General features: G+C 39.4%; 1 protein-coding gene across 1 annotated transcript; it reads right to left on the bottom strand.

The window, feature by feature from the left end:
• Positions 1 to 3,479: 3,479 nt before the first annotated feature.
• LOC106534069 (ankyrin repeat domain-containing protein 33B) lies at positions 3,480 to 12,144 on the bottom strand (the record flags this gene model as incomplete). The annotated part of the gene is given in 4 exon segments (XM_014030581.1): positions 3,480 to 5,680; positions 5,758 to 5,921; positions 7,756 to 7,896; positions 12,015 to 12,144. Coding segments are annotated over 4 exon segments (1,095 nt in total), but the record flags the coding sequence as incomplete, so codon positions are not given.
• Between the last annotated feature and the right edge of the window lie 5,003 nt (positions 12,145 to 17,147).

Here is a 17,147-nt window from a genome sequence, read left to right as displayed (position 1 = left end):
CTGGGGTATCGTCAGCCACACACAATACTCAGATGCAGATTACGTTTTTAGGGTTTTGTTGGCCTCATAAGAAGAAGCCTAAAATGGGACGTAACTGACCCACAACGTGCTCTACAGAGAATGCAGCCTCTGAATTGAGACACAGCAAATTTTGCTCAAATGTTTTTCCTGGGTCCTTACAACACGACGTGTCAGAATCCATGGCTAAATGTTGGTACTAACATCAGGGCTTTTGGCAGAGAGGAAAACTGATAAGACAGTCCCATAATTTATTGGGGTTCATTCTTGATTTGAGACAAACCAGTTCAAATGYGGGAGGAAAAATTTGAAATAAGAAATAAATAAGAAATTAACAARGAAGTTTAGATTTTTTAGTTGAAGCATCATCTTGTGTAGCCTAAACATGCACCCCACAACCCTAAAAATCTGGTCACACAGAGGATGGATGGATGGTAGACCTACAGTGGTTTGCAAAAGTATTCATACCCCTTGAACTTTTCCATATTTTGTCACATTACAACCACAAACATAAATATATTTCACTGGAATTTAATGTGAAAGACCAACACAAAGTGGTATACAATTGTGAAGTGGAAGCAAAATTTTACATGAATCAAAACATTTTTTACAAATAAAAAACTGAAAAGTGCGACGTGCAAAAGTATTCAGCCCCCCTGAGTCAATACTTTGTGGAGCCACCTTTTGCTGCAATTACAGCTGCAAGTCTTTTAGGGTATGTCTCCACCAGCTTTGCACATCTAGTGACTGCAATTCTTGCCCATTCCTCCTTGCAAAACAGCTCAAGCTCAGTCAGATTGGATGGAGAGCGTTTGTGAACAGCAGTTTTGAGATCTTGCCACAAATTCTCAATTGGGTTTAGGTCTGGACTTTGACTGGGCCATTCTAACACATGAATATTCTTTTTTTTAAACCACTCCATTGTAGCTTTGGCTTTATGTTTAGGGTCGTTGTCCTGCTGGAAGGTGAACCTCCGCCCCAGTCTCAAATCTTTTGCTGACTCCAACAGGTTTTCTTCCAAGATTGCCCTGTATTTGGCTCCATCCATCTTCCCATCAACTTTGACCAACTTCCCGGTCCCTGCTGAAGAGAAGCACCCCCAGAGCATGATGCTGCCACCACCATATTTGACAGTGGGGATGGTGTTTTCAGAGTGATGTGCAGTGTTCTTTCTCCGCCACACATAGCGTTTTGCATTGTGGCCAAAAAGTTCAATTTTGGTCTCGTCTGACCAAAGCACCTTCTTCCACATGTTTGCTGTGTCCTCAACATGGCTTCTGGCAAACTGCAAACGGGACTTCTTATGGTTYTCTTTTAACAATGGCTTTCTCCTTGCCACTCTTCCATAAAGACCACATTTGTGTAGTGCACGACTAATTGTTGTCCTGTGGACAGTTTCCCCCACCTGAGCTGTGGCTCTCTGCATTTCATCCAGAGTCACCATGGGCCTCTTGGCTGCCTCTCTGATCAGTGATCTCCTTGTTCGGCCTGTAAGTTTCGGTGGACGGCCTTGTCTTGGCAGGTTTACTGTGGTGCCATACTCTTTCCATTTCCGGATGATGGATTKAACAGTGCTCCGTGAGATGTTCAAAGCTTGGGAAATCTTTTTATAACCTAAGCCTGCTTTAAACTTCTCCAAAACCATATTCCTAACCTGTCTGGTGTGTTCTTTGGACTTCATGATGCTGTTTGCTCCCCAATATTCTCTTAACCAACATCTGAGGCCGTCACGGAGCAGCTGTATTTGTACTGAGATTAGATTACACACAGGTGGACCCTTTTGAGTCATTAGCAGTCATCAGGCAACTTCTGAATGCAATTGGTTGCACTCAGGGAAAAGGGGGCTGAATACTTTTGCACGTCGCACTTTTCAGTTTTTTATTTGTAAAAAATGTTTTGATTCATGTAAAATTTTGCTTCCACTTCACAATTGTATACCACTTTGTGTTGGTCTTTCACATTAAATTCCAGTGAAATATATTTATGTTTGTGGTTGTAATGTGACAAAATATGGAAAAGTTCAAGGGGTATGAATACTTTTGCAAACCACTGTATAACTTAAGAACCAGATTATTTTTCCCACTTTACTGTTTAAAAATCTGAGTAAAACAAAAACCAGAAATGAACATTTCAATMATATAAAAGAAATATTTTGACAGGATAAACATTTAAAGTAAAATACATTCATGAATTTATAGACTCGAGATATGAAAATAAACATTTTTAATAATAGAAGGTAAATGTGTTATGTGTGTGATGGACTTGCGACCTGTCCAGGGTGTACCCCGCCCCTCACACTGTGACTGCTGGATATGGGCACCAGTGACCCACGCGACCCTGAAAAGGAAGAAGTGTGTACAGAAAATGGATGGATGGATGGATGGATGTGTTATGTGCTATATCCGGGATAAAGAAGAAAAAAAAGCTAATTCCGAACATTTTTTTAATGTTCCTGTATTTTTTCAGTGTAATTTTGACACTTTGCTAAAAAAWTTTGCCTCAGTGGTACTTCATAAAATCTGTTCCACAATCTGAAAAATGTACACCTATCATTAAGTCTTATTGCATTTCCTGGAAAAGTTTGAAAAAAAAAAAAGACTTAAAGGCTCAGTATACTCAATCCAAAACTGAACAGTCAATACACAGTTAGTGGTTGTTTGACCTTCATTTACGCACACAGCTTTCATAGCCCCTGAGCTGAGCTCCTGGGAAGCCCCGCCCATGTCGCTGTAAAAACAACAGCAAAAAAACCCTCTGATATTGGCTGGTATTTTGGCCACAAATTTGTCACTGTTAAAGAGCCTCAGTTTTTGGCAGACAGATTCGTCCGTGCTTTAAAGTCCTCCTCATACTCCATCAGAACTGCTGATTGGGTCTCACTGATGCAGCTGTGTGGCGAAAATTGAGTCATTTTCTTTGCAACTTTGAGTCTACAGCCCCTTCTTGTCACAACCCACCAGAAGAACTTTTCACCCCACTCTGCTTAAGAAATTACTATTGGGTCATGTTTGTCTATGCTGAAAGCACTCAAGGTTTCATTTTGCTTTAACAACTCACTTCCAGAAGATGACTGTTGTACCCAGAAGAAGACATTTATAAAGATAATCAAATGGTCAAACACTCATGGAAGGAGAAACACAAATGTTGTGCTCAGTGAAATCTGTCACCAAAAACTGTGGAGCTTTAACTGGAACAGATTTGTGGCCAAAATATCGGCTTTTTTTTTTTTTTTTTCGCGAGTGTGGACACCAGTAAGACGAAACCCCATACAATGATGCATACCACAGTGGGAGGGGTTTCTCAGGAGCTCTGCTCAGAGGCTATGAAAGGTGAATGTTGAACAACCATGTGACTGTATGTCAACAGTTCAGCGTCAGACAGTGGCGGAGCCACACAATTGTTACTGGGGTGGCCAGACCAGGACCACTGCTCATACAGGAGCGGCCAGGGAGATTGTTTTATTTTTTTCTTCATGTAAAGTTGCTGTGGATCTTTGCCTCTTGGTCATTTCCTAGCATACTGAGCCCTTTAAGCAATTCTTTTAGGAAGGCAGACATGTCAAGTTTTACGGATTGGCCATAATTTACACAGATTTTCTGTCATTTTGAAGGTAGACGGATGTATAGATATGAATTTTTTTCAAGTTTTATGTATTAAAAAACTGTTTCAAATTTATTTAACATATCAGAGCTTGTAATTTGTTTAAAAAAAACAAATAACATCAAATAATCATTTTACAACCCAGGCTGCTGCTATAAATAAGTTCTTCCACCTTCCTTTCCTCCTGCTGCAGGTGCTGTCATCCCTGTGTGAATAATACATTTTTTATGAAAATTACGGATCTTTTACTCTCATTATACAAGTAAACATTGTGACATGTATGGGAAGGGGTTGATTTATAAAAATTGTGTTGCAATTCTCAGTACTTTCCGATAGAGGGCAGAAAGAGTAATGTTTCAAGAAATTGTTTATTCTTTATTTGTGCATTTTATTCTGAAACGTTAAACATTCTGGCTTCACTGTCTTTACAACCGAAATGTTTACTTTTTGACAAAGTGTACAATTTCAATTTTGAACACGCACTTGCTTTAAACTTGTTTTAAATAGAATATATTTAATGTTAAAAACTCGTAGCATGACCTAAAACCAGATTTTAATCCTGAAAGTATAATACCCATTTCATGTTTTAATTTTCACTGCTACTTTTACACTGTTAAGCCCTTTTTTATTCCTGTCTGTAGTGTAAATGTGAAATATGGATAGCATCAAAGAGGAACAGCTAATGAAAGCCTTCACATTGCAGCACACACTGTTCCTGGGAAACGTACGGTACCGACAGCAGAACCTGTCGTGATGGCGTTAGAAGTTCGGATGTCAGAGGGAAGAACTAAGCTGTTTATTTTAGCTTTGCCTTTCAGCTTCTCCGCAAAGCTCTAACAAAGCTTGTGTGAGTTGGCTCCTCAGCTCATCTGTCAAATACTGCATGAGCCCTTTTATCCTCAAAGATAACCTGTTGTACTCCGCATCAGTGCTGAATGACTTTTTGACTTCCTCCTCTGCGCTCCGTGCTCCTGTCTTGCTTTCGTGGCCAGCAAGTAATCTTCGTTTGGCTGAGTCAGAACTGCACATTAAGCCAAGCACTGCCGTCTGCTCTCTAATGTAGTATCACACGTAATAAAAGCAGAAAAAAACAACATCCTTATTTAATGACAGCACAATGAATTTTTGTTGTGTGCTTCTCTGACTCTCTCACTCTCTTCACAAGTTGCACCTCACACAGAGAGGGTGTGAATTCAAGTAGAAACAWGGCAACAAGTCCACCAGTGTCAACAAAACCATGGAGCACAAACAAAAAGCCTGCTGTTCGGCTCACATTAACAGTTCAGGTTCTCTAAGGCTGCAGCATCATGCTCTGTGACAGCTCTGTCACAAAGAAGCACTTTCAAGCTCTATCAGGGGGATGCACAAAGTCACATCCTGCTGCGGTGGTTTGTTCCATCCTTCACCTCCCTCTTCTCAGAGAAAACAGTCGTCTCCTTTCCTCCTCCTGCCTGCTTTCTATTGTTTTCATCTTGTAGTTCCATTTTGGGATCTGGAGTTGGTTCTGGTTATCGTTCCTCCTGTTCAGGTTTTCGGGTATGAAGCTTTGAGGCGGCGCCTTGCAGAGCCGGACCTTTGGCACCACGAGACCSGGCCGCACACTGCTTCGCCTCAGCATGCTGAGCGGCGCCAGACTGGCTCGCCTCAGGGCCACTGTGGACGCGGCGGCAACATCCCTGACTATCTGGGGCTGCAGGCTCGCCCTGCGATCCTTCACTTTGGGGATGAGGAGGATCCGCGAGTTCTGGAAGAATCTTTTGTAGTTGTTCAGTCTGTCGGGACCCAGACGCTTCAGCTCCGCCACCCGCTGCCTCCTCAGAATCTCCTGCACCGCTTGTCGACGCTTGCCGATGCACGGCGGGCTGCCCGGACACACCGTGTGGCAGGCTGTGGCGATGAACGGACTTGAGATACCTGTGGTTATCTGCACCATGTGGTCCAGAACGCCATCATCCACAGGTTTTATCTTGTTGTTGGTGCCAAACCTATAAGAGCAGCAGGACAGCAGGTTTCTTAGGYGCCTCCAGCAGGTCTTCGGCCTTTGGGCCTCGGACACCAGACCCTGCAGAGGGACATGTTTAAACAAGTGTGTGGTAATGAATATGATCTAATGAATGAAGTGAAAGGTGTACTGTTAACCTCTAACATGGGCCACTCTAGAGAGAAGGAGTCACAGAACTGCCCAGCACAGGGCCTGGCCATCAGCCGAAGCATCAGGTAGGCTGTATAATGCCGCCCGGTGAAAAGAGCCCACTCCTTGGGTGTCATACGGCGACCGTAGTCTTGGGCCTGAATGTCCCCTCCTGCAAACACAAATATATGTTGAGACAACACATTCTCACCCCATAGTCATCATACAGGGGTTAGACAATGAAACTGAAACACCTGGTTTTAGACCACAACATCCCTTTCAGACAGCTTCCTCTTGCGTCCGCAGTTAATCCTGTTGGTCCTTCTTGGTGGTATGCTGACATTACCCTGGATACTGTGGCTCTTGATACGTCACAAAGACTTGCTGTCTTGGTCACAGATGCACCAACAATTTGTCCTCTTTTGAACTCTGGTATGTCACCCATAATGCTGTGTGCATTGCAATATTTTGAGCCAAACTGTGCTCTTACCCTGCTAATTGAACCTTCGCACTCTGCTCTTACTGATGCAATGTGTAATTAATGAAGATTGACCACCAGGCTGGTCCAATTTAGCCATGAAACCCCCCACACTAAAATGACAGGTGTTTCAGTTTCATTGTCTAACCCCTGTATATGATTGCTTAGTCAGGCTATCGCACACTCTTCATTAATTGACGCAACAGGTTAGATTTTAGGTTTTGTTTCAGTGTTTAATATTAACATAACTGGTTAGGTTTAGTTAGTAAAGTCAGAGGTTAAATGTTTATGGCTAAATTAATAGAAGTTTAGGATTAAAGGGATCCCTGATTAGTTGTAACATTAGACTTTATTTGATAAACATTTATTTTAAATGTAAAATAAAGACTAAAAGTACTGTAGAATGTTCAGTTTTTATAATTTTTAAACTAAATTTTTAAAAATATGTTACACGGTCTGAGCCATTTTATTTACACGCAAAGCATTCTGGGTAAATGACGACATCAACTAGGTCATCGGCACAAGGCTGCTAGCGAGCTATATCCACCCTGAAGGTTAATCTTGGACAATATCTGACGCTTGACTCTTAAAAGAAACCAGAGAGCGTTGACAGAGAGGAGAAGGTAGAAATGACTCAGCCTGTAATTGAAAATGTGGATGGAGGACAACAGTTTAGCATGTTAGCTTGTCACGCTAGCCATATAAGGCATAGCGTCGGTGCTAAAGCTAACAGGCTAAGCTGAGGTTCTTCTTCCATGAAGCAGCTCTGTTGTCCTCCATCTATATTTTCAGTTACAGGCTGAGTCATTTCTACCTTCTCCTCTCTGTCAACGCTCTCTGGTTTCATTTAAAAGAGTCGATCATCAGATATTGTCCAAGATTAACCTTCAGGGTGGATATAGCTCGCTCACACCGAGGACCTATCCACGTCATCATTTACCAAAGAATGCTTTGCGTGTAAATAAAATGGCTCAGTCTGTGTTAAAATATATTTTTTAAATTTTACAAAACTGAACAGCCTACAGTATTTTTACAGTCTTTATTTTACAGTTAAAATATATGTTTATCAAATAAAGTTTAATGTTACACTAATCATGGATCCCTTTAAGTGGTAGGGTTGTGGTATATTTGATAACTTTTTCAAAAATATTGGAGCAGGCGCTTCCTCCTTGTTCTCATGTCATCAACTATTGATGAGAGAGGGGCACCCGACGCATCAATAAGTGGTGCAAGCATCCATGTATGACAACTAGAAAGTGAGAATTCACTGACTGAGCTGTTCTAACATGGAGTGAAGTTACATTCAAGTACTGATTTGGCTAACTTTACGTCAGCGTATAGACAGTGGTTTGTAAAAGTTTTGAAAAGATGTATTGAATTCCAGGTTTTAAAGCAACAAAAAAGAAAGAACACCCCAGCTTTTCACTCAGATGCAGGACTTGTGTTTTCTGTCACAATCCATCCACTACGTCAGGAAAGCCTTTTAATGTAAACCATGTTTGACTCCAACATGTTAACTCGTACACACCTGCCAGCATGAGAAGTCTCACACACTCGTGCCTGCCCTGCATGGCAGCCTTCATCAGAGCTGTAAAACCGTGACAGTTCCTCCTCTCTATGTCCAAACCAGGGAAGTAGTTCAGCAGGTAGTAGGAAATAATGGAATGTCCTGCAGACCAAAAAAGAAAAGCAGGTTGTCTGCAAAAATACTGAATGAGTAAAGTAAAGTTCAAACATCTTTCTGTATTGACCCTTCGCACGTGACATCACGCTCTTCAGAAAGCGGCCAGCATCAAAATGAGCTCAACAGCTGTGGGTGAACAAGCGTCCACAGCTGAAAAAGAAGCAGACGAAGTAGCCTGCTGTAAAATGTACCAGAGGGCAGTGGGACCTCATCAAATCTGTCCCACCATCTGAAAAAGTTCCACTCAATAGAACTTTTTGAGTGGATGAAAATGAAGCGCTCTGAAAGTTTAAGCTTTCTACTTAAAACATCCATGGCTATACAGGCAAAAACAACTTTCRATTCTCCCCTCCTTCACTTCAGATGCCAGTCATGGTGCTTCCACATAATTAGGTGACGTAGTTGCAAAGAGYCAATACATGCATTTTTCTGCTTCAGATCATCGGTCATGTTTTAGCATTCACCAATTCACCTTATAATAAAGAAATTGCCTTTCTGTGAAAATGCAGTGTGAATGCTGAGTACTGTGTGTAGCAATCKGTTGAAGAAGCYAAAACTGAATTGTTAATGATGAAACAACTGGAACAAAATCTAAAAGTAGCAAAGCAGTAAACACAAACATCAGCTAAAATCTAAAATTAGTCAAATGGAATCTAGAAGCAAAAGCAAAGAAAACAGGGGCTAGATCTAAAATGACCTAAACGAAAGTTAAAAACTAAAATGAGCAAAATAGTAACTAAAAATGAAATATGGCAGAATAGTAGCTACAAGCTAGTTTAGTGGTAACTAAAAGGTAAAAACAAAACAAGTACACTAAAATTGATTTCCATAAAATAAAACAAAGCTTTTTACTCATGTGACTCATCTCAGTTATTTCGAGTCAAATAAAATGCAAATACCTAAACCAAGGGTGCCCAAACTTTTTCCCTGAGAGGGCCAAAATGAAAATGTATCTGAGGGCTGTGGGCCAAATGTAATAATATAAACACATCAAATACAAATACTTCTTAAGTAAAGTCCTGTTATTTTTAATGATTAAGCTAACAGCCATTGCTGKGGCTCATGGTTTTACTAACAGCACTACAGTCATTGAACCAATAAGTTTAGGTGGAAATACTGTGTTTCTACATAGGACAACCTAGAAACCATGGCTASTGCTAGTGGGCCAAATCAAATGGCTTAGTGGGCCAGTTTTGGCCCATGGGCCCCACTTYGGGCACCTCTGACCTAAACATTTCAAAAAGTGTTWAAAGTTACAAAAGCAACCACCAGATCAAGCTAAATATTTGAAGTATTATTGTGTGCTGAGGTACTCACAGTGTTAAGAAATAATGTTTAGAGGGAACTATAAACAGGAAACCAATAAAAGCTATGAAACTTTCTATAATGTTTWATATATCCAGACATATTTAAACCTCCTTCTGCCTTTAGGTCAAAAAGACCCATAAAGTCTCATTTTTAAAGCMGAGGCCCTTTTGTCTTTAAGACCAATGCAAAAAAACTGGTCTTCATCAATTCTTAAAACTCATTAATTACCACATAGGATTTATTAAAGTATATTTCTGTGTACCAGTACTTATTAAACAAAAAATAAACCACACAATAAAAGGTGTGTGTAAAAAAACAGACAAAAACAAAACAAATCCATCTCTTACACCAGCAGCTCGTCAAACCAGCCTTAGCCGTAATGACCTGCTAATAATCACCCTGCGTGACCTTATCAGTGTTTGACATTGTCAGAGGCGTTTTGGTACACCCTTCCTACAACYGTGTGCATCAGTTCATTTAAGGTTTGTTGACATTCATTTGTGGTCAGAGTGGCTTTGAGTTATGGACTTTGACAACGCCATTCTAACTCTGACGTGTTTCTTTTGCAGCCGCTCTGTAGTCCATTTGCTGCTGTCTGGKCTCACTGTTCTGCCTTTTCAGCCCAGATTTAGCAGTTGAGATGGCTCAAAATGTGTTGTTATCATGAACAAAATGTATAAAGTTATTTTGCTGAAAAAGCAATAAATAATATGTGAAACTGTGATTTTTACATGTACATGGCAAAGCACAATGACAGAATGTCTGGATTTAATGCACAGATACAGTATTTAAGTCATATCAATAAAACTAGTGACAATTGAAATGATTAACATTATAAGGTAGTAATATTATTAAGATCAAGAACAGAAGAACAGCAGAAAACCTGAATACTAAATGCATCAATGTATTTGAAGCCATGAAGTCTCAGTGTTGATCACCTGGCACCCTAGAGATGTTTCACTGTTTTTTTTTTTTTCATTTTTACTTTTCATGAAAGGAGATCAATACTTCTTTTAACAAAGCAGAAAATAAAAAAAGCGAGTGTGCAGCCATTTATTACAGCACACAGAGAGCTATTCATCTTCATTAGGGGATGAGAGGCTGGGGCGCCACATCTGATACATGTGGCTGCATCACTATGAAATTACTGATGATGCTTCTCTTGTATGACATCAGACCTCATAAAACTCTCCACTAGCTTTCGTTTGGGGGCAACAATTAATGTTTCAGAACTGCTTCCATGAAGTGAAGTTTCTTCTGATGTAAATTAGGTCATTATAGACAGATTGTATATTAGCTTTAATGTTTAAAGTGTCTTCAACAACAATAGGTAAATAACTGAACTTCCGTTGCACTTAGTTAATCCAGCATSCAGGCATTTTCTGATGTTAAACTGAGAGAAGAATTTATATATTTTAGCTGATATTTATTCAGTCATTTGGCTGCTATTTTAGAAATATGGTCCACTATGGCTATTATAACAGTCAGGTTCATAAATTTCAATGTCTGACTACTGGCTGTTTAAAACACATTACACTTTGACTAGTGGGGTGGAGAGATAAACACCTTTTTATGAACAACTGTGCTATATTCATAATTATAAATTGCAATAATTGATGGAAATATTTTATTTTTAAAAATGTATTAATTTTAGCATAGCAAGCATCAGTGCATTTCACTTACAGGAACAGAAAATTCAGCTCTGACCTCACTTTAAATAAATATTCTTGCACTTGTGCAGTGGGGATTTATGGAAGTGTTCAGAACAAATAATATCTTGTTAATATCATGATGTAGATAGATATTTTAGTGACCTCACTTTGGATTAACAGAGTTTCATTCTGTCCAGACTGATGAGCTAATGGCTTGTCACGTCAGAGTAAAGACCAAAGTGAATTCATCTTTAAACAACTTTAAAATGCCATTATARTAAACCTTTTCACTGCTAGATAGTTTTGGTTATTCACAAACACAACAGCAGCAGCTAGCTGTAGCACTTTCAGTGCAGCCTGGGTTACTTCCAGAATAATTTTATATAATATTTCTGTCAAGTTTTTAAAGGTGGCAGGTGGTTTATGTTGGTCAGGGGGTCATTCAAAGAGGAATTAAGATATTAACTCTTTATAACAATTTTACAGATTTCTGCTTCAAAATGGTTGGATTATCTCTCTATGTTTAAAGACCTACATATGTAACACTTTTCACGCTCTTCAGTTTCTTTGTATTATAAAAAAAAGCAGGTGGGTTATTATGTGTTTTTATTTTATTTTGGCATATAGTTCAATTCTAAAACACAATCAAGTTACAATGTCATCTTCAGTTATTATAAATGCTGTTTGTAAAAAAAACGATTTTGCATCATAACCTATTTAAACTTCTTGAAATTGGCCCCTGTCTCTCTAAGAACTTCCTACTGTTTCAGACACTCCCGCTTCAGTATGTCCTCACAACAATGCTCCAGACGAGGGGTGCTTTGTTGGGTGGCAGCTCAGCTGCAGACTGAGCTYCAGGGAGGAGCTTTGGGTAAATAGGCGGAGCTTTGTACTAACAAGCATTAAGGCAGGTCCACATGGCTACCACAGGAGCTTCAAGGATTTCTCAAACATCCATGAAAGCGTCAAAACAACACTCTGGGTAGGTTTTTGATGAGGGAATGACATTATAACATAATTTAAAGCTCAAAAAAGTCTACTTTGGATAATAACCCCTCCCCCTTCAATTTCTAAGCTTATTATTGCTCTTTAATTTTGTTTGTTTGTTTTTGTGTTTGTTTTTTGTTGGTGATGTGTGTTTACCTGCTTGTGCTGCTGTAATCAGAGCTGTGTTGCCCTCGTTATCCTGCCAGTTAACATCCAGGTATGGACACTGAGCAAGGGCCATGACAACTTCCACATAACCATGATAACACGCCACAATGAGGCCAGACTAAAAGACAAGAGGCTCCAGTTAGTTTCTTTTTGTGAATTTGACCTTGTAAAAATCACCAACAATGTTCTTGGCTACAGTAAAGGTTTTTAAATAAAAATAAATTCACACACTTCATTTACAAAAGTAAACTGTACTACTATATTTTTGTACTTGCTCACTAGTTCCTAAGAAATTTTGCACACAAACCAAGTCAGTTGCACAATCACTGTACTTTTATAGTGGTAGGAAACAACACTTACCTGAAACAGCAACTTAGTGTCAATAAATACCCTGCTTTTTATARAAAGTTGTCTGGCACGGTAACCTCATTTCACAATATGGGACGAGTCCTGAGCCCCATGCTGTTTCAGTTCAACCTTAAGTGTCTGCTTGAGTCAGACTATCAGGATCAGTGTTCATCTGTCTTTATCCATCTCTGTCAACCAACAGTTTCTCAAACCCTGAGGTCAGCTGTTTAAGAGCTAAGGCTGTCACAGCCTGCTGCTTCTTTACATTGACACTGTGTAGTTTACACTCCCCATCTGTCACCAGAGCCTGAGTCCTGCTTTCAGTGGTTCAGTTGTTTCCAGGGAGTACACCTCTCTGCCTTTGCTCACCTGCTCGATAAAACCAGATATGGTTCTTACTGGGGTTTGAATCCAGCTCCGCTGTTTGATATATCCCAGTGTCTTTATTTAGCAATATGCTCTTTCAGCTAAAAATATCAATTTGTAAGTTAGTGTTAAAATAATTTCCTACTTTTCCATTTAAGCCTATTTGGAGCACAAATTTACAAAAAATAAACTGGCTGTGATGAAATTTGTTTTAAATTTAAGCTTAGAATTTCTTTCATTGATGTCAATCAATTTAACCAAATAAACCAATGCTTGAAAACAATGCTTTACTAAAAAGCATATTCATACCAATAAACTTTTACTACAAAAAAACTGTATATAAATTTATAAAAGTGATGCAAGAGCCCCTATGATAGACTTGCAACTTGTCCAAGGTGTACTCCCCACTTACACTGTGCTGAGCATGGGCAACAGTGACCTTGAAAGGATGAAGGGGATAAAAGGGATGCATGAGCCCACCCATGGTCTGTTGYCATTTTATTTCTTTGTCATTCAGACTCTCACACCATGCAACAGGCTTTGAATGTGCGTAGTATAGCGTTAAAACACTTCAATAGGTTGTCCTCTTTTGATTGACATGTTTTTTGACCAACTGGGTTGCAACAGGCAATAACGTTCAGCAAACTCCATGCTGCCTGTGGGTGGGCCGTGTGATTGAATGACTGCAGAACAGACTGATCAGCTCTGAACCTTTTTCTGACATCACAGACATGCAGCCAATCAAATTCCAGATCTATWGGTGTGTAGGGTTTGTGGGTACAGAGGAGAAATTCAAGTGAAAAAWTTTTTTTCTGGTAATTCAGCCATTTTTTTGCTCCCGTGTCTTCCTATTGGTGRGCTAAGACTATGTCGGACTCTGTATTTTTTTCTGGCACCCTACCTAACCTGACCAGTGATGATATGTTTAGTTGCATGTCTTCATTTAACCGCTGGGCATCTAAGTGGTGTTCTGAAAACAACGTCGGCTACGTGGATAACTGGAGTTATTTCTGGGGGAACCTGGTCTGATGCGGAGAGATGGCAACCATCCCACCCTGACTGGAGCYGCTCTCCTCTCTAAGAATTTAGCTGACTTTGTTGACCACAGAACTTATTGACAATCCAGGAACCAGACTATAGGAAGCAGAGTTGTAGTCTTACACACCTCTCTGCTGCTTCTCTTTTATTACCCACCCAAACCCCCATTAACATTGTGTCAGCCCCATGGACTAAATTAAATAAACGTAAAAACTCTAGAAAAATAAATCATAAAAATCTTATAAAAATAAACACAGTTACTTTACCAGAACAAAACAATAAAACTATTAGGTGTGGTTCTTCTAAGTCTCTGTTGGTTAGGGATCTGATAACTGATCATCATATTGATTTATTTTGTCTTACTGAGACCTGGTTACAACAGGAAGATTTTGTTAGTATAAATGAATACACTCCTGCTAATTATTTAAATTGTCATGTTCCTAAAACAACAGGTCATGGTGGAGGAGTAGCTGCAGTTTATAAGTCAGAACTATTAATTAATGCTAAATCTAATATTAGTCATAATTCATTTGAGTCTTTATCCCTCAGTCTTTCTCATGCAAAATGGAAATCAGAAAGACCACCTATACTACTACTAGCTGTTATTTATCGTCCTCCAAGCCCTTATTCTCAGTTTTTATCTGAATTCTCTGATTTTCTGACTGATTTTTTATAAAATACTGATAAAATTATAATGTTGGGAGATTTTAACATTCATGTTGATAGTGAATGTGATAGCTTAAATATAGCTTTTAGTAATTTAATTGAGTTAATTGGTTTTAGTCAAAATGTCCACAGACCTACTCACTTTCTTCGTCACACTCTTGATCTGGTTCTGACGTATGGTATAGAGAGCAAGAACTTAATGATATATCCTCACAATCCTGTTCTCTCTGACCATTTTTTAATAACCTTTGAGTTTACATTGGCTGACTTTATAGCTACTGAGAGTAAATTTCATTATAGTAGATGTTTATCAGAGAACGCCGTAGCTAAATTTAAAGAATCTCTTCCATCTTTATTTTCCTCTGTCTTACAGAATAATGTAACAGAGAACAGTAACTTAGATGGTCTTGTTGATAATATTACAAATTTAATGCAAACCTCTCTTGATGGAATTGCTCCACTAAAAAAGAAAGCCATCGATCGGAGGAAGCCGACTCCTTGGTTTAATTCAGAGTTACGTTCTTTAAAACAGGCATCTAGAAAACTGGAGAGAAAATGGTGCTCCACTAACGTAGAAGAATCTTATTTAACCTGGAGAGACAACCGGCTAACATTTAAGAAAGCCCTTCGTAAAGCTAGAACTGTCTATTATTCATCTTTAATAGAAGAGAATAAAAACAATCCTAGGTTTCTGTCCGGTACTATAGCTAAACTAATGAAAAGTCCTTTCTCTGTTGAGCCATGTTTCCCTATGACTTTAAGTAGTGATGATTTCATTAGATTCTTTATAGATTAATTTTATTAAGGAATACAATTCATGCCAAATTTCCTGCTACTGTCTCTGATTCTCTGTCAGATGAGGCAACTTTAAAGCCACTAGAACCTGATTTATGTCTGGACAGTTTTAGTCCTGTTGAGCTTTCTGCATTATCTAAAATAACAGCTTCATCCAAACCAACAACATGTCTGCTAGATCCTATCCCAACCAGACTGTTCAAAGAAGCATTTCCCTTAATTAATATTTATATTTTAGATGTACTTAATTTATCTTTAGTAAATGGTTATGTGCCGCAGAGCTTTAAGGTTGCTGTAATTAAACCTTTACATAAGAAACCTGATCTTGATTCAGGAGTTCTAGCCAACTATAGACCTATATCTAATCTCCCATTCATCTCAAAAGTTCTTGAGAAATTAGTTGAAAATCAGCTACGTTAACATCTGGATAGAAATAATCTATATGAAGAGTTTCAGTCAGGGTTAAGAGCTCATCATAGCACAGAAACAGCACTGGTGAAAGTTACCAACGATATTCTCATGGCCTCAGACAGTGGACAACAATTATATTTATTATGTAAATAAACCAAGTATTACAAAGATCTGTTACCTTAATAGTTTATTTTGCTGCATTTAATCATGATTACAACATACAGAACCCTATAAAAGTAGTGATAAATAAACAATATCAAAAACAAAAATAACACATTATTTGACACAAGTATTATTTTTGACATCTCTGACTTGCCAAATTTTTAAACCAATTGTATTTTCACTTTCATAGTTTTATCTTCAACTGCATGTCATTTTAACTGTCTTTAGTGTGCATAGAAATATTTTTACCAGCTTGTAGCCAAGATTCTGACAGTTCTGTAGATACCTAACATGTCAATGTCTAACTAAAAGAACGTAAAGTAATTAAAGTAGAAAACTGGGGTTTTGAGTGAAAAGATGACTGAACCAATTGGCGGGCCGAATTGTGGTCACTTGACCAAAACCAAATACCATTTTGGTAYGTGGCCCGCGGGCCGCCAGTTGAATAGCCCTGTCCTATGTTTTCATGTGTGAAATGTCACTTTTACCCACTTTTATGAATGATTGAAGCAAAATACAGCGTTTGAGCGCTTTCAGCACAAACACTCCCACGAAATTCCGAGCAATCACACAATAAAGTTCTTATGTGGAGGGAGACGAGGTTGATCAGCTGTTCCCGCGGACAGTCCAACAGCTACAGCAGGACCCTCCTCCCGCTGTCGGTGTCCTGTTATTCCCAAAAAAACATTAAAACATTACCTCCTCCCTCTTGGCGCACACATCCACACATTCTAACACACGTCTGGTGTAAGAAGTAATCTGCTACTAGCTTCCAAAATGCCAAAATTAATCTGTTCTCCTCCCATCTCGAAACTTTGAGGCCCGGCCAGAAGCTCTGTGTTTACAAGCCKAGTACCGAGAAACTGTTCCTTTTCAGTCATTTCACTCAGTACAGCACACAGTTGTATATGGGACACGCGCGCCCTCGYGCGCCTGGCTGAAGCCACCTCTAATCACGTCTTTAGACCGGTGACGTGGTGACGTTGAATGTCTGGTGACAGGCTCCGCCTTCGTCCTATAAGTTCGGAGTCACCAGCGTCATTACTCAGTTCTATCGCCCTTCACCTCGCGATAGTCACCTCTAAATCTGAGTTCACATAGCTGCTGCTAGTTAGCTCAGCTTCTAAGGTTCTTAGGCTAGCTTTACGGGTGCTAACCGCGTTACCTGCTGGTTTGTGTGTCTGCTGCTAGACGCTACTTAAGTGACCTTTATTGTCTGCTGAAAATCTGTTTTGTCGTTCAAGATGAGCACAAAACCACCTTCGAAGAAGCCGAAGTCTTCTGTTCGCCCCTGTCCTCAGGGGTGCGGCTTTAAGCTTCATGAGAAGGACCAGC

This window comes from Austrofundulus limnaeus, unplaced genomic scaffold, assembly GCF_001266775.1.
Source record: "Austrofundulus limnaeus strain Quisiro unplaced genomic scaffold, Austrofundulus_limnaeus-1.0 Scaffold1084, whole genome shotgun sequence".
In the NCBI taxonomy this organism is placed as follows: domain Eukaryota; kingdom Metazoa; phylum Chordata; class Actinopteri; order Cyprinodontiformes; family Rivulidae; genus Austrofundulus; species Austrofundulus limnaeus.
Note: the sequence above shows the minus strand (reverse complement) of the source record. Positions and strands in the feature narration are given on the sequence as shown.